Source organism: Pristiophorus japonicus, chromosome 4, assembly GCF_044704955.1.
Source record: "Pristiophorus japonicus isolate sPriJap1 chromosome 4, sPriJap1.hap1, whole genome shotgun sequence".
Lineage (NCBI taxonomy): Eukaryota > Metazoa > Chordata > Chondrichthyes > Pristiophoridae > Pristiophorus > Pristiophorus japonicus.
This window is the reverse complement of record NC_091980.1, coordinates 289,891,501-289,916,676: the sequence shown is the minus strand read 5'-3', so window position 1 is coordinate 289,916,676 and position 25,176 is coordinate 289,891,501. Positions and strand designations below refer to the sequence as shown.

The following is a 25,176-nucleotide window of genomic DNA, read 5'->3' as shown; positions in this document are numbered from 1 at the left end:
AAGGCAGTTTGAAGATGAAAATCTGACATGACTCATCGTGCCAAAGGATAATGTTTAGAAAAATTTACATAATTTACACCACATTACTGTTTGTGGAAGCTTGCTGTGTGCGATTGGCTGCCGCGTTTCCTACATTACACAACGACAACAACTTACATTTATATAGCGCATTTAATGTAAAAAAATGTCGAAGGCCTCTGTGAGGTCAAAGAAGGCCATGTACAGGGGTTGGTGCTGTTCCCTGCATTTCTCTTGAATTTGATGCACGGTGGCAATCATATCCATTGTGCCCCTTAGTGGGCCGAATCCGCATTGCGACTCTGGGAGGGTTTCTTCAGCCACTGGGAAATTATAGAGATAGGGAGGGGCAAGGCCATGGAGGAGATTACAGGGATAGGGAGGGATGAGGCCATGGAGGGATTTGAAAGTGAGGCTGAGGATTTTAAAATTGAGGCGTTGTCAGACTGGGAGCCAATGTAGGTCAGCAAGCACGGGGGGATGGGTGAACGAGATGGAGCGAGTTATGATATGAGCAGCAGAGTTTTGGATTAGCGCATGTTTATGTAGGGTGGAAGATTGGAGGCAAAAGAACTTAATTGGCTGTAAAGCGCTTTGGGATGCCCTGAGGTTGTGAAAGGCACTATATTAATGCAAATTCTTTCTTTTTTTAAGAACAAATGTGCATTGAAAGTGAAGAACTCTCCGGCTGGAACCCTCCTAACCTGTCAAGTATCCCAAAAGAGGAATTGACAAAGAACATTGTATCAGCTTGATCCTGATCAAATATAAAATGGTAATCTGATTATTCAAGAAACCTAAGGCAAATAAAGCTCCAATTCTGTGAGTAATCTCAACATCAAGTTATTGAAAACACCTATTTCGACGAGGCAAGGATGGCACCAGCATCACCCAGTCTTGAGATTAATGCTTCACTCTCCCGCAAGATTCAGCCTGCCATAGGGGGAAAAGCGAACTATCAGACTAAAGATGAATACAAATAAGACCATGTTGTGTAAGGAGTTGATCAGTTACCCCTGAAACACATCTGTGCCAGTTGGCGATACCGAGTATAAAGTGGTGTTTGACACTGCCTACCTGGACAGTCACGTTTCTCAAAATGGCAGAATGAAAGAGAGGGGGGTAGCTATCCCATCAGATCCACGTTCAGCTGAGGAAGAGAACTATTGCAGTAGGGTGCACACAAGTTTCCTTCATGGTAGGGCTAACAATGGCACATTGGCTGTTTCTCACATACGTAAAGTGGGATATATAGATTGCGGTATCAAGATACATACTGTACATGTCCAAGGAAGGACACTGACTGCAGAACTAACAGTTGGACCAAGGTTGGAGCACTGTTTCCAGTTTTGGGCATTTTGCTTACAAAATGAATAGTGGTATGGAAAGGGTTAAAGAGGAACGTGGCTGGAAGCAGCTCCTAATTCATGAACCATGTATGGAGAGGGGTGAGGTTTGCCAAGTCTGTTCTCATTGAACGTGAAGACTAAGTCGGCCTGCAATCAAATGTTGAAGGGTAATTAGCAGTTGAGTATCCAGAAGCACTTTGGGCCAAACCAGGTAAAGGAAATGAAAGGGATTTAACTATAAGCTAAGGAAACCAATCCAAATGTAACATGGCAGTAATTCATTCTTACTTGGAGCTGTTAACTTATTGCAAAGACTACCATCTACTGCGACAAAAGTTGCCTCAGTTTAAACATCCAAAAGCAGAAGTGGGGTCATTCTTAATTCCGTGGGGAGTAGAGAAATATAAGCTTGGTACCAATGCTAGAGCGAGCTGAAACTGGTCTGTACAAATCATTAATGATGAGGTGAACCTCTTTGTCTTGCTTTTTACGTGGGACATCATCAGAAACATAAGGAGATGCAAACAAGCAGCCAGAAGCAACACTCTGCAGTAACGCAGGTATTTTGTACACACGCAGCTTGTTGGACTGCAACATGGAAATTTGGTGCATTTGCGCTTCCCATCAATGCCTCTAGGGGAGCGCTAACGGGGCACAAATGCCTTACCACCCAGTTGCAGTGCTGTTAACGGCTCCCACCATATTGGACGGGAGTTTAGCAGCGGCGCTACACATTGCGCCCCGATCTCCTGCACCCGGAGATCGTGATGTCATCAGCACACACATCGCCACATTAGTGCCCCGGCCCTGAAATTCACTTTCATCCCCTGCAGCAACACCGGGCAAAAACACCAACAGCTGTAGGAGGCATGGCTCAGGCGGCCGGCCGTTACCGGGATAACATTTAAAGGCAAGGTGGCTGAATAAAACTTGTTTTGAAATGTACCTGTGTTTTCCTGCTGCTGATCCGGTTTCTTCACGGGGTCCTGGCTGCGATTGCTCAGCTCGGGACTCTGCTTGAGTGCCTGGCCGAGCGCACGGCACCCCTGTTCCCTGGCGGTCCGTTTTTCTTCTGCAGAGTCTGCAGCGTGGGCCCTTCCCTTTAAGTGAGGGAAGGGCCCCTCGGACGCGCTGGTGCTGCACGGCCCAGTGTGCACCACTGCTGAGGCGTCTGCCCCGTTAGCATTCCAAGAAGGAAATGGATGCTTGAGTTAGCACTCCACTTCCTCCCGGCGGCGGTAACCCGAATTTCTCGAGCGGGACGGGAGTTTCACGCCAGGCGCTAAGTCTCGTGCTTCCCGACTGTCACCGCCCCCAAACGTGGTGATATCCAATTTCATAAGAACATAAGAACAAGGAGCAGGAGTAGGCCATTTGGCCCCTCGAGCCTGCTCCGCCATTCAATAAGATCAGGGCTGATCTGATCATGGACTCAGCTCCATTTCCCTGCCTGCTCCCCATAACCCTTTACTCCCTTGTCGCTCAAAAATCTGTCTATCTGTGCCTTAAATATAGTCAATGACCCAGCCTCCACAGCTCTCTTGGGCAGAGAATTCCATAGATTTACAACCCTCTGAGAGAAAACATTTCTCCTCATCTCAGTTTTAAATAGACGGCCCCTTATTCTAAGACTATGTCCCCGAGTTTTAGTTTCTCATATGAGTGGAAATATCCTCTCTGCATCTACCTTGTCGAGCCCCCTCATTATCTTATAAGTTTCAATAAGATCACCTCTCATTCTTCTGAACGCCAATGAGTGTAGGCCCAACCTACTCAACCTATCCTCATAAGTCAACCCCCTCATCTCCAGAATCAACCTAGTGAACCTTCTCTGAACAGCCTCCAGTGCAAGTATATCCTTCCTTAAATACGGAGACCAAAACTGCATGCAGTAATCCAGGTGTGGCCTCACCAATACCCTGTACAGTTGTAGCAGGACTTCTCTGCTTTTATACTCTATCCCCCTTGCAATAAAAGCCAACATTCCATTTGCCTTCCTGATTACTTGCTGTACCTGCACACTAACTTTTTGTGTTTCATGCACAAGGACCCCAAGTCTCTCTGTACTACAGCACTTTGCAAGTTTTCTCCATTTAAATTATAATTTGCTTTTGTATTATTTCTGCCAAAGTGTATAATCTCACATTTTCCCACATTATACTCCATCTGCCAAATTTTTGCCCACTCCCTTTGCAGATGTTTGGTGTCCTCCTCACAATTTGCTTTCCCACCCATCTTTGTATCAACAGAAAACTTGGCTACATTAAACTCAGTCCCTTCATCCAAGTCATTAATATAGATTGTAAATAGTTGAGGACCCAGCACCGATCCTTGCAGCACCCCACTAGTCATTGTTTGCCAACCTGAAAGTGACCCATTTATCCCGACTCTCTATTTTCTGTTAGCCAATCCTCTATCCATGCTAATATATTACCCCCAACCCCGTGAGCTTTTATCTTGTGCAGTAACCTCTTGTGTGGCACCTTATCGAATGCCTTCTGGAAATCCAAATACACCACATCCACTGGTTCCCCCTTATCCACCCTGCTCATTACATCTGCAAAGAACTCCAGCAAATTGGTCAAACATGATTTCCCTTTCATAAAACCTTGCTGACTGTGATTTCTCCCCCATGGTACTTGGCAAATGAAGGGACGGTGGGAAAAGGAGCACAAGTGTCCAATAATCATTGCAAGTGGTAGCAACCTTCAGTAGAAGCTACACGGTAAGACAACAGCTTAACCCTGGAAGAAGTTTGTCTGCGTCGATTGCAAACTAATGAACAGATTGTGTGCTCAAGCACACAAGACACAGCGGGCCAAAATTGAAATGCTCTACTCTGGCAAGCTGCCTGGAGACACCCAGCAGATATCTGTAGTTCGCCGGTAAATGTGGCCTGAGGTCCAATATTGGGTGGGCCTCAGGCCTACCCGTTCTGGCGCAAAACAATTCCCAGGCCTGAATGTCTCAAATGGTTTAACGATATGTCGTCATGAATAAAGTCAAATAAACATTAATTTATCTTTAGTTCCCAAAGATATAATAAGATTGTGAATGAAGCCAAAGAAAGTCCCACAGAATATTTTGTGTTGGCAATAAATGGATTGCACAGCATGTGTGATTTCAAAAGCTAGTTCTGAGGACCCAGTTTATCACTTAGATGGAATGACATCTGAAAGCTCACTACCTTGACATGACCTCCCATCGGAATTCAGCAGAAATCCAGAATTACACTGGCAGGAGTAGGAGCCAGCGATGTTGGCACACAGCTGCTGGCAATACCCATACCGACATTCATCGATGTCTGAAGAGGAAACAGAGTGGAGTTTCAGTTTAATTTAGGGAGCGATACATTTTCATACTCAGAACAACAATTCACCATTTTATTTATTCTTTAAATTCAGAGACGAGTGTAGGTTAAAAGCTTTCTTTTGTACGTTTTGGCACAGATAATGTTATGTTAATACTTTTGACAGTGGTAAATGTCGGAGACATTATTAGTCCCAGGTTTAGTCCTCAGTCATTTTAATTCAACCCAACATAGAATCATAGAATAGTATGGCACAGAAGGAGGCCATTCAGACCATCGAGCCTGTGCCGGCTCTTTCAAAGAGGAATCCAGTTAGTCCCATTCCCCAGCAACGTTCCCGCTAAGCTGTGCGGCCATGCAATGGTCTGGAGGCCCTGCGCAGGCCGCTCACCAGCTTTTATATGGAAGAAACCACGCATGTGCAGAATTTTGAATAGGCCACACAGCACAAAAAAAGAGAGAGAGAATATTGCTCACTGGCTCTTTCCCCAAACCCATGCAAATTTTTCTCCTTTTGAAAGCTACTATTGAATCTGCTTCCACCACCCGATCAAACAATGCATTCCAAATCCTAACCAACAGCTGCATTAATACCAATTCAAGGTATGCTCATTTCAAGGTCAGGAAGCGGGCACCACCTTTACCTGGCTCAGGTCAGACAAAACCAATGCATTGGCTTTGTACACCTGGAAACTGCACTAGATTCATCCAATGGGAGAAATTTCCCATCATCCCCTCATTCTCCAGGCAACATCCCTGATAAAACGGGATAGAAATGGCCCTAACTTTGACAGGAGATCAGGAGAAACCCGTGAAATTTCAGCCCAGCAAAGTCTTATTCTTAGATGTTGTATTTATAGTTTGCTAATGTTTCAAGAGGAATATAACAGAGGGGATAGGGAAACAGCCACAGCTGATTAATTCATCACCCATCCGCCCTTTGGTCTGATGGGACACAGATGTATAGCCACTCCTGGCCAGAATGATTTCCTCCTTTCAATCTGAGCAGCAACATTATAAACAAAGGTGGGAAGATTTCCTTTAGTTGGTACTTCTAGTAATATTGCAAACCTGTTTCTGAATGCGTTTATAATTTCACCAGAGTAAATCATTTGTTTGCAACGTTGTCACATAACAACTGGAGAATGTCATCCTCCTCACCCATCTCAGCCTGCTTATCCAGGTGGACTCTTTATATTATTCATTCATGGGATGCGGATGTCACAGGTAAGGCCAGCATTTATTGCCCATCGCTCCAAGCAGAGGGTAGGCAGTTCCCCACAGGGAGCAGGAGATTCTCTTGTGCAAAACACACTGGCCCTCGATATTAATGGGGAGGCAGGGAGGGTGTGGGGGTTGCACAATAGATGAACCCGGCACGATCCGGGACAGGGAGGCCCTGCCGATCTTAACAGTAGGGCCTCGTTTAAATAAAAGAATACAGTGTACCGCACCAAAACCGGACATGTTGACAGCCTGGCCAGTAAGCGGGATCAGGGATTTGTGGCAGGAGGAAAGTAGGAACGTTCCCTGGCAACTAGTGGGGAGTCGGGACGCGATCGGGGAGTATGGACCTGATTGGAGGGTTTATAGGCAGCAGCGGGGTGTCTGGCTTCGATCAGGGGTCCGGGTGGGATCGAGAGTCTGTCTGGGATTGTGGGTGCAGGGGGTGGGTGGCATCAGGTGATCTCTCTGGGATTGTGGGTGCAGGGGGTGGGTGGGATCTGGGGGTCTGTCTGGAATTGTGGGTGCAGCTGTGATCGGGGGTTCCGGGTGAAATCGGTGGGGGGGGGGGGGGGGGAGGGGGGGTGGTGTCCAAGGTGTCTGGACAGGAAGGGGGTCTTGGTGGGATTGGTGGTTCTGGTCTGGATCAGAGCATCTGGCCGGGATCAGGGTGCGGGGAGAGCGGGACAGTGTCTGGCCACTGTGTTACAGGTCCTGACTTTTGCTGACTGATTGCTAGCTAACTCCCAGCGTGCGTGAGCTTAAGCAGCGAGTGTTGACTGAAGACATGAACATCAAGATGTGACAGTTTGAGTCCTAATCTATTTTCTGCCCAATTTTTCCAGCAGGGATCAATGGATAATGTCACTGAGCTGGAATCCCAGCTGATTTATTTTATTTCCTTCACTTATCTGGAGATAAATTGTCACTTACCCATACATTGTCCCTCTAACAACCAATAGCCCTCATTGCAGGAGCAGCTGTAACCTCCCTCGGTGTTTATACAGATCTGCGATGGGTTACATTGGTGGGTCCCTGATGTACATTCATCTATATCTGTAAAGGGGAAGAAAGAGAAAACATTACCTCAAGGTGTAAAAGTCTTTCTCTAAAGGTGGAAGTCAAAGAGCACGTAGAGCCACTGTTACATTGGATAGATGATACTCAAATAGCATCATCTGAAGTGAAAGTCTTTCTGTTTCTGCTTTCACTTTATACTGGCGACAGATCAAATTAAAGGTGTGAATGTTTCCTCCATTCCTCTGGTAGACAGTCAATGCAGGAAAGTATTTCCCAGTGGGCTGTGGATAATACCAGCAGGGCAAGGGGAGCTTAACCTAGTCGCCCAGTGATCGATTTTGGTTCCATCACCTTATTGATAGAAATATAGGCACGGCTGCTTGAGCTCCAATGATCGCATGGCGATGTGTGAGAGATTCGGTGTCCACTCAGACTGGGAGCCAGAGCCTAGGCATCCCGTGGTCCCTGCATCACAGCCGACAGTGTGACAGAGTAGGACTCCTGCCCGTCTGCAGCTACAGACACAGACCCTTCCCCCAAATTTCAAGGGGGGAGGTGGGGAGTCATTTGCATGCTCCAGGGGGCTGCACAGTGAGGGGTACCAACATGGACCACCCATCCCAGGATGGAGACCAGGATTGCCTTTGTAGTGCCATGCTGCTCTGATCACAGAGAGATTGCCCGAAAAGGGCCCAATGTAACATGGGGATTTTCGTTGTCAATCTTCTGCTCCTCCCAGTGCCAGAGGTGCTTTATCACAGGTACTCAAATCACTTCCTGCAGTGATTGCCGTTGGCAGTTAAGGTTTTCCTGGACCCTCAGAAGCTTTCAGCTCATTCTGCCGAGGCCCGATTAAAAACGTGAATGGTGAAATTCCTGGTGCTACCCCACCCATTGGCACAGGGGAGGGGTGGGCAGGCGATCTGCCCGTGACGCTCACCACCATTAAGTGTGGCTGAGCATAAAACACAGGGTGGAATCCTGGCAGAAGCGAGTTTCACCCCATGTTCCAGCCCCCATCAGAGTTCCGCCCAAGCTCCGCCATGGGCCCCATCAGAATTTCATGCACCAGGATTTTATAGTCTCTGGGAAGGCAGACAATCCGATGGCCGTGAACTTAGTGGACTCACGGCCTGCTGCCGCCCGCTGCAGCCCAATGCCCGGAAGTGTCCTCCTGCCCGCCGAGCTGCCAGTTTGGTCCCGGCGGGAGTCGGCAGCAGCAGGGGGAAGGACCGTCGCGTGGAGGCAGGTCTAACCTCAACGGTAAGTATGAAGACTTGCAAAACTTCTTTTCTTTATTTTTTTCCAGCGATTCAGGTGGATGGGTTCCCCTGAAGATTTTCCGGTGTACATTTTAATTTTTATCCGTACCCACTCCCTGAGCCGACTTTGCCGAGGATTGCATTTGCCGCCGAGATTGGGAGGTCCTGCCCGCTGTCATGGCATAAGTCGTCTTTTTGCCGTCTTTTTGTTAATGAAACTCCCGCCCAAAGTACCGTCAGGTCTCTCAGCGGTCCTTTGAGCGGCACTTGGGCAGAACTTAGCTTCCAAGTTCTGGCCCAATGTCACCAATCTCAAGGTCACCTCCGCTACGTTGCCTGGCTCTGCCCTCCCCCCCCCGCCCCCTACTGCCTTAGGACACTCGAGGCTCAATTACTCCAGCACCAACCTCAAAAGCGTCTTCAGTTCCACCTTTATAAATTACAGCTCGTCCATAACTCCACTATCCTACACTAATACAAAAGCAAAATACTGTGGATGCTGGAAATCTGTAATAAAAACAGAAGGTGCTGGAAATACTCAGCAGGTCAGGCAGCATCTGTGGAGAGAGAAACAGAGTTAACGTTTCAGAACAAGATAAAAGAGACAAATGGAAATCCCGTCTGAGAGAAGAGCAGAACTTCTTCAAAGTGGGCATTCCTGCACTATCCACCAATCCCCGTGCACTGAAATCAGTATCCATGGCGTTGGTCACAAGTGTCTCCATGGCAGCAGCGCTCCCTATCTCCATAACCTCTTCCATTGTTATGACCGGGAATTTATTTCCAGATGCTCCCACTGCAGCTCCACGGCTGTAACTTCACCAGACGTGAGTCGGAAACAGACTTTCCGATGCACTTCCGGCAAGATTACGGTGGTGGTACAGGACCGGTTCCGAGGGAATCCTCCGCCTATGTGGCAGTGTCTGCCCTCCACTCTGATTCTGACTCGGACCTCCTTGGCTGCCACCTTCCTCCTTCACTTTCAGCGGCAGAGTCTTCCACCAGCTTGGCCTTGCACTTTGGAACGCTCTCCCTAAACCCATCCACCTTGCTGCTTCCTTCAAAAGTGTCTCCAAACTCTACCTCTTCAACAATGCTGTTGGTTGCCTCCCACATCTCTTCTCCCATGACTGCTCGGCATCTGTCTCACCTCCCTGAATTAGTACGAGATGTTTTACTGCAATAAAGGTGCCGTATAAATGCAAGCTGTTGCTATTATCTTCAATGACATCCACGTGATGCATGAATGTCCCGATTTAGCATTCATTGACCCCGCAATAAGTTTCAGTTTGGATTATGTCTACTTCAGCTGAATTTTAACGGCCAGCTCCAGTACATTTGGTACATTAGCTCTTTGATAGCTTTTAATGATGGCACAGAGGCAATTGAGAGTAAATTTTCTGCTTTTGCATTCTCAGGGCAGAACATCAGATGCTGGCAAATGCCTATTACAACAACAACTTACATTTATATAGCTCTTTTAACAAACTAAAATGCCCAAAGGCCACTTCACAGGAGCGGTTATCAAACACAATTTGACACTAGGAATACTGGTCGCTGGGGATCATGTACCCATTACATGACCTGCCCAATATTCTAGAAGCACAAATTTATCCCTTAGATTCTTTCAGCTCTGTATTGGTTCCGTTAAATAATGTGCAGAGCTCTGATTTAACAAAAACATTATTTGTACACATTGGACTATACATTGTATCTTTCTTAAATGCATTTATATCCCATCGGTAGGGAGGCCTGACTATAGAGGGAGCATTTGGGAGCTGTGTGCTCAGTCTGTGCCCATGGGAAAAGGAGGGTTTGATCACCAATTTAACGGGTCAGCTGAGCTGGTGAGAAAGTGCTGATAATATGGCTGTGAGATTGAGTGTTTATGGAGGCCCAGTACAATCATTACCAAATGTATCTCACTTGTGAGAAACACATCCAATGAATACGTTCCCATCAGCTGCAGAGCCCCAAATATTTTTAAACAAAAATATTACACAGACTATGTGGAAAGATTCCATTGCAGTGATTACATTATTATATTTCTCCAGATCTAGTTATTTCTGGTTCGGTTGTCACACGGTAATAACCCACTCCTGCGCCATATCTTACATCGCATTTCCCAAGTGGCCATTTATCTGGCATTACAAATAAGAGTAGAATTTATTACAACAATAATAAAGGTTTAAGAGGGAGTCTCGCCATCAGTACGTTAATTCAACTCAAAGAGTTACAAAGCACTCTCAGTGAGCGTAATAATTTTCATAACTTTCTCAACGCAGTAGAGGCCATTCACCCATTTGAGCGCATTAGGATACTAACGCTTTGTTCTTTTGTGGGTTAGAACATAAGAACATAAGAAATAGGAGCAGGAGTAGGCCATTCGGTCCCTCGAGCCTGCTCCACCATTCAATAAGATCATGGCTGATCTGATCTTGGCCTCAACTCCACTTTCCTGCCCGCTCTTCATAACCCTTGACTCCCTTAATGTTCAAAGATCTGTCTATCTCCACCTTAAATATATTCAATGACCCAGCCTCCACAGCTCTCTGGGGTAAAGAATTCCAAAGTTTAACGACCCTCTGAAAGAAGAAATTCCTTCTCATTTCTGTTTTAAATGTGCGACCCCTTATTCTGAAACTATGTCCCCTAGTTCTAGATTCCCCCACTAGGGGAAACATCCTCTCTGCATCTACCCTGTCAAGCCCCCTCAGAATAAGATCACCTCTCATTCTTCTAAACCCTAGTTGTAAGGAAATCAAATACTATTAATTAAATAACACTCCACAAATGTCGGTTCATGGCGAGATGAATCAATGTGCCACTTACTGTGCTACTTTAACTTCTGTTTCCTTAAATAGTAAACACTGATGTCATGTGCGAATGCTCTTGAAAAAGAAAGAATGTGAATTTATACAGCCTCTTTCATTGCTCATCCCTAGTTGCCCTTGAGAAGTTGGTGGTAAGCCGTCTTCTTGAACCCTTGCAGAATGTGTGATGAAGTTACTCCCACATTGCTGTTAGGGAGGGACTTCCAGCATTTTGGCCCATTTGAGGAGTCAACTGTGATATTCATGATGTTATTTAACGTGACATTAACAAAAATATCTTATCAAAAGGGAGATGGTGGAGCAGTTATGGTTCATGTTCTGCGAGGTGTGGGAGCAACTGTCATAGATAGCGTTTGACATCGCCCATTGTAACGTGTGCCCAGATTTCCACATTTAATTTCACAATGATAGACCTAGTTAGCCCATGTGGGTTGCAAGGAAATCAAATACTATTAATTAAATAATATGCCACAAATGACGGTTCATGGTGAGGTGAATCAACACAGACCATGAAGACTCTGCGTTTGATCTTTGCCCTGTACTGCACTTAGTGTAACCCCAGCCAAGACAATGAGCCTCACCAGGCTTTTTATTGTAGAGGATAGATGTACAGGGGTAACAATATGTTATGTCCTGTTTTCGGGCGCACGACTAACAGTGTGGTTCCAGTACACGCCCGAACCGGGAGGTCTGACAGAAATTGGGCTTTGGACCTCATTGTAATAATTGGGGAGAGCTGTTGGCAGCTGTTGCCCCGCCACAGGCAGCTTATCCATTTGGCGGGGCGTTGACCAAAGTAATGGACAGGGGAATGTCTATGGATGGTATTTATATGGGCCTCCAGAAGGCATTCGATAAAGTCCCTCATAAGAGACTGTTAGCTAAAGTTGAAGCTCATGGAATTGAAAGCACATTATTGACCTGGTTATGAAATTGGCTGAGCAGCAGGAGACAGAGAGAAGGGATTATGGACAGGTACTTAAATTGGCAGGATGTGACAGGGGTCTGTGTTGGGGTCTCCAATATCCACTGTATTTATTAACAACTTAGATGACAGGATAGAGAGCCACATATCCAGGCTTGCTGATGACACTTTAGAGGCGGCATTGTAAGCAGTGTAGATGGAAGCAGAAAGTGACAAAGAGATATTAATAGATTAAGTGAATGGGCATAACTGTGACAAATAGATTTCAATGTCAGCAAGTGTGAGGTCATCCACTTTGGACCTAAATAGGATAAATGGTGAAAACCTCGAAGCAGTGGAGGTCCAAAGAGACTTAGGGGTACATGTACATATATCTTTAAAATGTCATGGACAGGTACAAAAAATAATCAAAAAAGCTAATGGAAGACTAGAATACAAGGGGCTGGATTTTTGGTTGTCTGTAGTCTCAGTTAGCGTCCAGAGGGGGCGGTAATGCGAGAGTTAGAATTCAGCGACCGGTGCGCAGCTTTAAACGTCCCACCGGAAAATTCATTACAGGTTTAGCGTGGGTGCAAACCACTAGTGCCTGACTGCTGACGATCACTCCGACCATGACGTCAGTCCTGGTGCAACGCCCACACTTGCATCCGGTCGCTAAATTAGGTGCGGCCATCTCAATTAGCGGCCGCCAATAACAACATCTGGAATAACAGCTGGTACAGGCTTGCAGAGTCGTTAACTGGTGACTACTTAAAGGGATGAGGAAGCGCTTCCGTTGGAGGTCACAGTCAGTGCAATGTTTACACAGAGCACGGTGCAGGAGCCTCTGAGTTTGTAGCAGCAGACTGACATAACAGTACAGCTTGAAAAAAAAGTGATTTTGAAAACTTTAATGGGTGCATTACTATGCTGCGCCTTTAAGAATTGGCTTTTCCCGGGATCTGAATCGGAGATCGATGCATGCGCAATCGGTCAATTAAATTTAGTGCCGGCATTTTCGTTAGCGCAACCCTCCCCCCAGGTCAAGTGTGAAACAGCTGATTTTGTGCCACTTTCAGCTCTTTGCCCAAATCCGACAAATTTTTTGGCAGGAGGCACAATCTTTTTCAAGGCGCTAAAATTATCACTCCGTCTGGGTTACCGCCCCAATTGAGGCACGACCAAATTTCTCCCCCAAGGGGTTAAAAATCATGCTACAGCTATACAAAGCCCTGGTTAGACCACACCTGGAGTATGGTGTTCAGTTCTGGGCACCACACCTTAGAAAGGATATATTGGCCTTGGAGGGAGTGCAGCATAGATTTATTAGAATGATACCTGGGACTCCAAGGGTTAAATTATGTGGAGAGATTACACAAACTTGGGTTGTATTCCCTGGAATTTAGAAAATTAAGGGGCAATTTGATTGAAATTGTCAAGATATTAAGGGGAACTGATAGGGTAGATAGAGAGAAATTATTTCTGCTGGTTGGGGCATCTAAGGACTAGGGGATATAGCCTAAAAATTAGAGCCAGGCCTTTCAGGAGTGAAGTAAGGAAACATTTCTACACGCAAAAACTGGTAGAAGTTTGGAACTCTCTTTCACAAATGGCAGTTGATGTTGGATAAATTGATAATATCAAATCTGAGATTGATAGATTCCTGTTAACCAAAGATATTAAGTTATATGAGGCAAAGTCAGGCATATGGAGTTAGGTCACAGATCAACTATGATCTCATTGAATGGCGGAACAAGTTTGAGAGGCTAATTGGCCGACTCCTGTTCCTATGTTCATATGGTGTAATCCAAATTGGCTCGCTTGCCTCATTGGCAGTGGCCCTAAGGTAAGTCCTGGGACTGGGGGGAGGAGTCTGGGAGGGGGATGTGGGGTAGAGCGCAGGCAGGCAGTGGCCCACAGTAGTGCTGTGGAACCTGGGTTCTCTCTGCTCCATATTGCCAGTACTACCCTGGATGGTATATTTACCACAGGACCATCAGGGATTCCATTCTTGATGATAAAATCTATGCTGATCGAGTTAAATGAAGTAGGGTGGGAGGAGACTCGTGTGGAGCATAAACATAGACCAGTTGGGCCGAATGGCCTGTTTCTATGCTGTAAATTCTGTCATTCTGAGATATTGAATGAAAACATACCACGTGCCTGCACTTCCATGAATATGCACAATGGATGCTGAGAGCTGGAGTGAGATCCCCACACCAATGGGGCAAATAACAAATTACATCGCTAAAGGAAGCGGGGGGGGGGTGGTTGCGGGGGGGACTAAACTGCGCAGGATGCCTCACATGTCTAGACCCACCAAACATCCCTCAATACAAGTGGAACTCAAAGGGCTAGAAATTCGGCATTGGGGCGCTACCTTTAGCGCCGGGCGATGTCTACCATCACAAAGTGCGATATTCAGTTGTATCTCCCCAAGAGGAGAGTAGAGCGCTAAAGGAAACGTTGCACAATCCTCTTAGGGTGCTCAAGGCCCATTGCGGGGCGATAACGCTTCTCAAGTTGAGGCGCGACAATACCGGCATCCTAGTGCCTAAAGTGGTGGCGAGGTCGACCTGCAAAAGAAAATGGAAGGGAGCCTACCAACAGCCTTCCACAAGTAAGAGAGGTTAAGGAATTGTAAGAAAATTTGACTCTCAACACTTACCTCTACATTCCCTGCGATATTGCCCCAGGATCCCCTGTGCACCGTCTGCTGCCCCCTGTCGGGAATAGCGGCAGGCGCTACGGCAGCCAAAAGCAGTCAATTTCAGAAACGTGTCGCAGAGGAGATGTTGCATACTCTTGACGTCACCAAGTGGAGGTGTTAGAGTGTGCAGCACTAAATGACAGCGCCGTCACTAAATAAGAATATAAGAACATAACAAATAGGAGCAGGAGTAGGCCATACGGCCCCTCGAGCCTGCTCCGCTATTTAATATGATCATGGCTGATTCGATCATGTACTCAGGTCCACTTCCCCACCCGCTCCCCATAACCCCTTAATCCCCTACCGGTTAAGAAACTGTCTATCTCTGTCTTAAATGTATTCAATGACCCAGCTTCCACAGCTCTCTGAGGCAGCAAATTGCACAGATTTACAACCCTCTGAGAGAAGAAATTCCTCCTCATCTCAGTTTTAAATGGATGCCCCCTTATTCTAAGATCGTGCCCTCTAGTTCTAGTCTCCCCCATCAGTGGAAACATCCTCTCCGCATCCACCTTGTCAAGCCCCCTCTTAATCTTATACATTTCGATAAGATCACCTCTCATTCTTCTGAATTCCAATGAGTAGAGGCCTAACCTACTCAACCTTTCCTCATAAGTCAACCCCCTCATCTCCAGAATCAGTGAACCTTCTCTGAACTGTCTCCAAAGCAAGTATATCCTTTCGTAAATTTGTAAAAAAAAACACCAGTGAAGTTCGTGGCAGGCCATCATAGCGCGGCGCTCGGATGGGAGGTGTTTAGCGAGCCCTTAGCACCCCTCTCTGGCGCTAATGGTGGTCTAAACAATCGAATTTCTCCCCCAAGGCTTTAGTTTAAAATGTGTCCTTTTTTGACGTATGCCATTTTTTCAATTGAATGCAACTCCTTAGCCTAGAAATGACAGCTTCCAAAGCGATATTAATGTTTAGCAAGTTCTCATAAATGGATTAATGCTAAAATGATGGACAAAAGAATGTCATAAAATATATTTGACATTGTCCATTCATTGTCATTTCAGCTGCAGCAATTTCTAGGCTCATGTGTTACATACATACGCACATGAGAAAAACTGTTCCACCAAACCCACACACCCAGATATGGTGCACCATCAGTCCTTCAGCATAGAATCCTCTGGCAGAGGCATTAAAAAAAACGGAGGCTAATTTAGGGAAAACGCCAGGAAATTCCTCTCTTACTCCCTAAAACGATCAAGCAAATCTCCCAAAGGCTGAAGTAATCAATGAGTCTTTCTAATCTCACCTAATCTGTAACATATCTTTAATAACCGGAAATGCTCTCCTCTCTCAGGAACTCGAATCACTCTCTATTGAAAGGCTGCAGGGAATCCAAACTCACCAGTAACCTGTTCCAGAGGGCAGTGATTCTGGGAAGGGACTACTTCCTAGCGTCTAACCCCCAATTCCTTGTCACTCTTCTGATCCCATATTTCACTCGTAATTCAGCTTTCTGCTCCACTGGATGTATTGCCAGTGTGGTCTGCAAGATTGAATCTTTAGGAAAGATTGAACACAACTTGGCTATTACAATAACCAACAGATGCTGATTTCATTCACTTAAAATAAAAATCTGCCCCTCCTGCCCTACCTAAACTCAAAGAAGAAACATCACTCTGTGAAGGAATACTTCCTAGCATCTAACCCAACTCCTTGTCAGCTGTGGCTCAGTGGGTAGCACACTCGCCTCTGAGTGTTGTGGGTTCAAGTCCCACTCCAGGGACTTGAGCACATAAATCTAGGCTGACACTCCAGTGCGATGCTGAGGGAGCAAGGTGTAGTCTTTCAGATGAGATGTTAAACCGAGGCCCCATCTGCCTCTCAGGTGGATGTAAAAGATCCCAGGGCACTATTTCAAAGAAAAGCAGGGGAGTTATCCCCGGTGCCCTGGCCAATATGTATCCCTCAATCAACATAACAAAAACAGATTATCTGGTCATTATCACATTGCTGTTTGTGGGAGCTATGCTGTGCACAAGTTGGCTGCCGCGTTTTCCACATTACAACAGTGATTACACTCCAAAAGTACTTCATTGGCTGTAAAGTGCTTTGAGACGTCTGGTGGTCGTGAAAGGGGCTATATAAATGTCAGTCTTTCTTTCTTTCATTTTGCCAAGATACGTGAGGCTCTGCAACAATCGGAAGGTGTTACCTTCCTAAAAATTAACTTCAATGCCACTTCCATGTGCTTGTTGAACTCCTGAGAGGTATGGGCTGCTTTCCTTGTCGAATAGCTAAATAAATTATAAAGCAGAGATATGCTAAGAAAGAACCACATTGGGCACTCGGGAACTGTTCATCTTCCCCTCCCGCCCCAGCCCATCACTGTACTTGATGCCATTGTCATCATTGGCTGCATGTCTCAGGATAGCATCAAACATACAGAGCTGGCAAAAAAAGCAGATAAGTCGATAAAAAACTGTTCTACTCGAAATCTGAGGTGCAAGCAGCCGAGAGTTAGCGTGTTTAAATGGAACCGTATATTCTTGCCAGAAAGACGATTAAGAGTAATTGTGGTTTCTGTGGTTTCTGAGCGGGAAAGTTATTCCTTTTTTGGACTTGTTCACAAAATAATTTGCATTGTTTCTGGAAGATAAAAAAATAGAACAAAAACACTGCCACAGAATGAAATCATTAGTACTGTCAGTGGAATTCTTCAAGAGAAAGATTAAAATAATACAAGGCACCAAGTGCCTATGTAGGTCATGCCCAAGGCATAGTGCAGATTGATACATTTGCACATAAATACCTATTTTACAATCACACTGGCCCAATGATGGCTGTTAGCCAGTGCTAACAGAGGCCACCTGTTTCCAGTTAAAGTCTCACACTTCAGAGAATTTGGCTTCAACAGTCTCGACATCTGCTCCAAATGTGAACTAATGATTCGCCCCGGAGGAATTCTTCTGTTCCTCTGGGGCCCACATAAATAATTCGACACTTAACTTCAGTGGGCCTCTTCGGTTCCATCGCCCTTGGAAAAGTGGTCCTGCTTATGTCAGAGGATGGCGATGTCCCTATTACATCGCCTAAAACAGGCGGGTGCCTTAGACACCCGGCGGGAGGCCCCTTTCAAAATGGCGGCAGCCACACGGCCTGGTGTTAAAGGGGCGGTAAGGCTTCCGACACCATTTGAGGATGTTAACGCCAGGCGAGTGCAGGTAAAATCGACCCCAATTACTCGAAGTAACCCGGAGCTAACATCGCATCGGGGTTGAAGTAGATGAGCAAAAGGAGCAGCTAGCCCTTTAGGTCAGCCTTACAAACAGTTATAGAACAATACTGGTAGAAACCTTGGAACAAGTTAGCTCCCTGTTGCCCTGGTAAAGGAATGGTGTAGGATGTGGAAACCTTAAACGATCCTTCTATCAGGAATTATTTGTATTCCACTGTTAATAATCCAGTGGGGATCAGTTTCTACATGAAGGAGTGCATAGAAGGCAGCAGGGCAATATTTTAAAAGGTGCAAGTTATTTTAATAACCGTTAGATCTCTCACTAGGGTTGCTATCCCTCAAGGATTGTCCTGGAGTCTCTGGGAATTGAAGGTTAATCTTCAGGACACTGCTGCAGGTAACCCGGGGGACATTAAACAAAATTGTGGCCCTGAAATTCCGATGTCCTGAACCCGTACAAAGTTTCTACGGACCCGGGAAGACATCGGAAAAGCCAGTTTTCAGCGCAGAATGCTGGAGCTTGACAGGTCTTCCCTGTGCGCCAGAGAACTATGAGTTCTCGTGCAAAATTCCGACTTTTAGAGATCTTCTGCCCAGGATTAGGGCACGAAAGTTCTGCGCGAGATATAGCAGGTGTACAGCCTGCATTCTGTGAGCATCTACCTGAAACTTTGCTTCAAACAGTTCAATAGCCTTCAGCATAAGCAGCAGTCGATGCTGAGGAGTTCTGTAGAGTAAAAACTTAACACAAACTAAATAAACAGCAGGAAATGGAAACAAGCAGCTTCCTCTCTAATTAATGAGAGATTCAAATCTTCCAACTTTTATAACATTTGAGGTACTGTGTTATCTATTTCAGCTTGGCTTGTAAAATATGATCGAATTTCTGCAAGTGTACACGGGTGTCAACAGTAAATTGGGTGAAATCGATACTCTGTACTAAACTATTTCAACTCTATTTATGCTGATCAACTAGTTTTTAAAAAATATGGAGATGGGAAATCTGCATGAATTATTTAGCTCTTCTACTTTTGTGGAAATGTAACATGTTGCTCCATCCTGTGCTCAGACCCGACACCTTAGATCAGGGATGTGGCCTATGTAAATTAACTCCTTTTGACTGCTCCTGTGGGCGGGGACAGACTCCGAAAGAAGCCATAGGTTTCGCGCGCGCTGCGTTCCCGGGCGGCGTGACGTCATACGCTGCCCGGGAAACTTCATCACCGAATCAGAAGTTCAAGGAAGTGCTGGAGAGAAAGGTAAGTGCGCATTTTTTTTCTTTATTTTACCAGATTGCCCGTGGGAATGGTGTTACAGGAATTTCTGGGCCGATGTTTATTCCTTTTCGTTGAAGCTTTCACTTATTTGTTGTTAAAATATTGGCAATGATAGAAAAAAAGGCTGTTTCACTAATAGTCAAGATTAATCCAATTGGCAAACAAAGAGTCTGTTCCCTTTCCAATTGGCTGTGGGAAGGCAGGCAACGTTCACTGTGAGCTGCACTATGTTCTGCGTGCCCTGTTTTTTTCAATGCGCGGTCCCTTTAAATTTCTGCGCATGCGCGGTATTTCAAATGTAAGAGCTTGTGAGTGGCCTTGCAGGTTACTGCACTTGTGTGGCGCGAATGTTACTTGCCACTTATCAGCTCAAGCCTGAATGTCATCCATGGACTGATTCATTTTCTGAGGAGTTGCGAATGGAACTGAACACTACAATCATCAGCGAACATCCCCACTTCTGACCTAATGATGGAGGGAAGGTCATTGATAAAGCAGCTGAAGATGGTTGGGCCTAGGACACTGCCCTGAGGAACACCTGCAGCGATATTCTGGGACTGAGATAATTGGCCTCCAACCACCACAACCATCTTCCTTTGTGCTAGGCATGACTCCAGCCAATGGAGAGTTTTCACCCCTGATTCCCATTGACTTCAATTTTACTTGGGCTCCTTGATGCCACTCTCGGTCAAATGCTGCCTTTATGTTGACGGCAGTCACTCTCAGCTCACCTCTGGAATTCATGTTTGGACCAAGGCTGTAATGTGGTCTGGAACCAAGTGGTTCTGGCGGAATCCAAACTGAGCATCGGTGATCTGGTTATTAGTGAGTAAGTGCACTTGATAGCACTGTTGACGATAACTTCCATCACTTTTCTGATGATTGAGAGTAGACTGATGGGGCGGTAATTGGCTGGATTGGATTTGTCCTGCTTTTTGTGGGCAGGACATACCTGGGCAGTTTTCCATATTGTCGGATAGATGCCAGTGTTGTAGTTGTACTGGAACAGCTTGGCTAGAGGCACGACTAGTTCTAGAGCACAAGTCTTCAGCACGACACCCGGGATGTTTTCGGGGCCCATGCTGCATTCAGTGCGCTCAGCCGTTTCTTGATATCACAAGGAGTGAATCGAATTGGCTGAAGACTGGCTTCTGTGATGGTAGAAACGTTAGGAGGAAGCCGATATGGATCATCCACTCGGCACTTCTGGATGAAGATGGTTACAAACGCTTCAACCGTGTCTTTTTCATTCATCTGCTGAGCTCCCCCTTCATCGAGGATGAGGATGTTCAGGGAGCCTCCTCCTTCTGTTACTTGTTTAACTGTCCAGCATCATTCACACAGGACTGCAGAGTTTGTCCCCACATAAGAATTAGAAGCAGTAGTAGGGCATTCGGCCCCTCGAGTCTGCTCCACCATTTAATAAGATTATGGCTGATCTTTTACCTCAACTCCACTTTCCTGCACTGTCCCCATATCCCTTGATTCCCTTAATATTCAAAAATCTATCGATCTCTGTCTTGAATATACTCAACGACTGAGCCGCCATAGCCCTCATGGGTAGAGAATTCCAAAGATTCACCACCCTCTGAGTGAAGAAGTTTCTTCTTATCTCAGTCCTAAATGGCCGATCCCTTATTCTGAAACTGTGGCCCCTGGTTCTAGACTCCCCAGCCAGGGGCAACATCCTCCCTGCATCTACCCTGTCAAGCCCTGTAAGAATAAGAACATAAGAATATAAGAAATAGGAACAGGAGTAGGCCATACGGCCCCTCGAACCTGCTCCGCCATTCAATAAGATCATGGCTGATCTGATCATGGACTCAGGTCCACCTCCCTGCCCGCTCCCCATAACCCCTTATCCCTTTATCATTTAAGAAACTGTCTATTTCTGTCTTAAATTTATTCAATGTCCCAGCTTCCACAGCTCTCTGAGGCAGGGAATTCCACAGATTCACAACCCACTGAGAAGAAATTTCTCCTCATCTCAGTTTTAAATGGGTGCCCCTTATTCTAAGATCATTCCCTCTAGTTCTAGTCTCTCCCATCAGTGGAAACATCCTCTCTGCATCCACCTTGTCAAGCCCCCTCATAATCTTATTCGTTTCAATAAGATCACCTCTCATTCTTCTGAATTCCAATGAGTAGAGGCCCAACCTACTCAACCTTTCCTCAGAAGTTAACCCTCTCATCTCCGGAATCAACCCAGTGAACCTTCTCTGAACTGCCTCCAAGGCAAGTACAGCCTTTCGTAAATATGGAAACCAAAACTGCACGCAGTATGTTTCAATGAGATCACCTCTTATGCCTCTAAACTCTGGAGAATATAGGCTTAGTCTGCTCAATCTCTCCTTCATAGGACAATCCCCCCATCCCAGGAATCAGTCTGGTGAATCTTCATTACATTCCCTCTATAGCAAGTATATCCTTCCTTATGTAAGGAGACCAAAACTGTATACAATAGTCCAGGTGCAGTCTCACCAGGACTCTATATAATTGCAATAGATGTATTTACACTTCTACACAAATCCTCTTGTAATAAAGGCCAACATACCATTAGCTTTCTTAATTGCTTGCTGTACCTGCATATTAACTTTCAGTGATTCCTGTACAAGGACACCCAGGTCCTTCTGAATATCAACATTTCCCAATCGCTCACCATTTAAAAAGTATTCTGCTTTTTCTATTTTTCCTACCAAAGTGGATAACTTCACATTACTCCACATTATATTCCATTTGCCATGTTCTTGCCCACTCACTTAGCCTGTCTATATCTCCTTGAAGTCTCTTTGCATCCTCCTCGCAACATACATTCCCACCTAGCTTTGTATCATCAGCAAACTTGGATATATGACATTTGGTCCACTCATCCAAATCATTGATGTAGATTGTAACTAGTTGGGGCCCAAGGATCAATCCTTGCGGCACCCCACTAATTACAGCCTGCCAACCTGATAATGACCCGTTTATTCCTACTCTCTGTTTTCTGTCCATTAACCAATTCTCAATTCATGTTAGTATATTACCCCAATCCCATGAGCCCTAATTTTGTTTAATAATCGCACATGTGAAGAGTGCCAATATCCATCGAACCATATGCAATAAGAATCGATGCCTTCAGAATAGGGAGTAAACGGGGGTTTGGCAAGAAGGAAAAACACTTGACATGAGTCCCAAACATGACCCCACTACTTAACATCAAGCCATCATTTCCAAAACTGTCACTGACCTCATTTCCTCTGGACATCTTCTCTCCACGGCCGCCAACCACATAGTCCCCCAACCCCAATATACACAAACAGGGCTCCCCTGGTACATCCATTGTTTCAGCCTGTTCTTACCCCACGGAATTGATTTCTTCTTATCTCAACTCTATTTTTTCTCCCCTTGTCCAATCTCTTCCCATCTATATCCGCAACTGATGCCCTCCACAATTTAACAGTTTACAATTTTCGGGCCCCAATCATCTCCTTTTCACTATGGGCGTTCAATCCCTCTACACCCCCATTCACCACCAGGATAGTCTGAGGGTGCTCCGCTTCTTCCTTAAACTGAATCTCAACCAGTTCCACCACCAACCACCTCTACCTGGCTGAACTTGTTCTTGCATTGAACAATTTCTCCTTTGACTCCACTTACTCAAAGGTGTTGCTATGGAAACCCGCATGGGTCCTAGCTATGCCTGCCTTTTTGTGCGATATGTGGAACATTCTTTGTTCCAGTCCTACTCAGGTCCCCTCACTCACCCCTTTTTCTGGTACACTGATGACTGATGTCATTTCCTGCTCTCGCCCTGAACTAGAAAATTTAATTCAGTTTGCTTCTAATTTCTACTCTTTCATCACCTTCACATGGTCCATCTCCGACTCTTCCCTTCCGCTCCCTGACTTCTCTGTCTCCATTTCTGGGGATAGGCATCGACAAACATCCACTATAAGCCCACTGATTCCCACAGCTACCTGGATTACACTTCCTCCCACACGCATCCTGAAAGGACACATGGAATGGATCATCCTCCACTATTTCCGCCACCTCCAGCATGACCCCACCACCCAACACATCTTCCCCTCCTCTCCCCTTTCGGCATTAAGAAGGGTTGATGGCCTCTCGTTATGCTCTTCCCCACAAGTGGAAACATTCTCTATGTATCCACTGTATCAAACTTTTCATAATTCTAAAGACCTCTATTCGGTCACCACTGAGCATTCTTTTTTCAAGAGAGAAGAGACCCATCCTGTTTGCTTTTTTGTGGCCTTGCTAATCCGTGTCGCAACTTTTAGTGATTTATGTATTTATACTCCAAGATCCTTTTGTTCCTCTACTCCACCTTGACGCACACCCTCCAAGTAATAAGTGACCTCCCTATTCTTCCTACCAAAATGTAATAACTCCCATTTATCTGTGTTGAACTTCATTTGCCAATTATATGCCCATTCTATAAGTTTATTAACATCCTCCTGAAATTTGTTGCCGTGCTCCTCAGTATTGACTGTCACCCCCTAATTTGGTGTCATCCGCAAATTTTAAAATTGTGTTTTTGATTCCAATGTCTAAATCGTTAATGTAAATTGTGAACAACAGTGGTCCCAGCACTGATCCTTGTGGTACCCCACTACCCACCTTCTGCTACTTTGAATAGCTACCCTTTAGCCCTACTCGCTGCTTTCTGCCTCACAACATCGAGTTCAATAATTTCAGACGGTAACCTCTGCCCCTATTTTCTCAGATGACAGCTGTTGATGATTCTGCTATACCCATTTACATCTCCTCTAGACCCATCTTTTGTTTCTATACTTGTCCCATTACTGTCATGTATGTACTTTTGGGATCACTAGCCACTAGACGTGTGTGCAGCCCAAGTATAAAAGGCCAGCCATTTTGTATATTAGTCACTTTGGGCCTCAATAAAGCAGAGCCAAGGTTATACCTCTTGGAGTTAAACAATACTCAGTCTAACAGTTATTGCATATACAACATTTGGCGACGAGGCAACAAGAACCTTTGCATGCAAGAATGAGCACAATTGGATTGTTGGAGTCATTTTTGGAAGGAGAAGATTGGGCAGACTTTGAGAGCCGTTTGAGCCAGTTCTTCGTGGCCAACAAAATGGAGGAGGTTGGCGAAGCAGATCGGCACCGGACGGTGTTCCTCACGGTTTGCGGTCCAAATATTTATGGTCTGATAAAGAATCTACTCCTGCCTGTGAGTCCAATAGAGAAGACGTATGAAGAATTGTGTACACTAGTACAAGACCACCTTAAGCTAGATGAAGGCATCATCATCTCAAGATACAGATTTTACACGCACTTTCCTCAGAGGGCCAGAATGCGGCGGAATTCACTACCGACCTGAGACGTCTAGCGGGACCGTGTCTGGCCCTCTGAGGAAAGTGCGTGTAAAATCTGTATCTTGTGTTGACAGACATGCTGCAGGACTTCTTTGTAATCGGCATCAAGCATGATGTGATTCTGCGTAAACTACTGGCGGTGGAGAGGTTGGACTTGAACAGGGCCATCAGGTCGTTCAGTCATGCATGACGACGGATAGAAGTCTAAAGCAGATATCAGTGAAAAATCGAAACTCAGCAAGTACTGTAAATATGATTGATTCGGTGTTCAGCAGAACGGCATATGGCAGGGCCTACCCGACTGCATACATGAAACCTGTGGCTGCTCAAAGTCCGGCAGCGGGAATGCATCCGATTTCTCCGTGTTGGCGTTGTGGGGGAAATCACCGGCACCAGCAGTGCCGATTTAAGCAATATAGTTACAAAGGCTGTCTGAGAGTGGGACATCTCCAGCGCAAGTGTCCACAGATGACCAAGCATGCTGCGACACACCACATGGAGGATGATGGTCAGACTAGCACAGATCCGGATACGCAATCCGAGATACCAGAGGAGGAAGTGTATGGACTGTACTTGTTCCTAATTAAGAGCAAACCGATAATGATCAACGTGAAATTTAATGGGGTGCCAGTATCGATGGAACTGGACACGGGGACGAGTCAATCGATAATGAGCCAGAGGTCATTCGACAATCTGTAGGATACTAAGGCTGTGAGGCCCAGGTTGAGTCCAGT

The 25,176-nt window shown here is 45.6% G+C and overlaps 1 protein-coding gene across 1 annotated transcript in view; it reads right to left on the bottom strand.

The window, feature by feature from the left end:
* LOC139262377 (fibulin-5-like) overlaps positions 1-25,176 on the bottom strand; it is a 164,361-nt gene that overhangs the window by 37,019 nt on the left and 102,166 nt on the right. Inside the window, exons 5-6 of the mRNA XM_070877565.1 lie at positions 6,835-6,957; positions 4,555-4,671 (exon numbers count right to left, since the gene is read on the bottom strand). Coding sequence (XP_070733666.1) covers positions 4,555-4,671; positions 6,835-6,957 — 240 coding nt within the window. The remainder of the gene's footprint in view (positions 1-4,554; positions 4,672-6,834; positions 6,958-25,176) is intronic.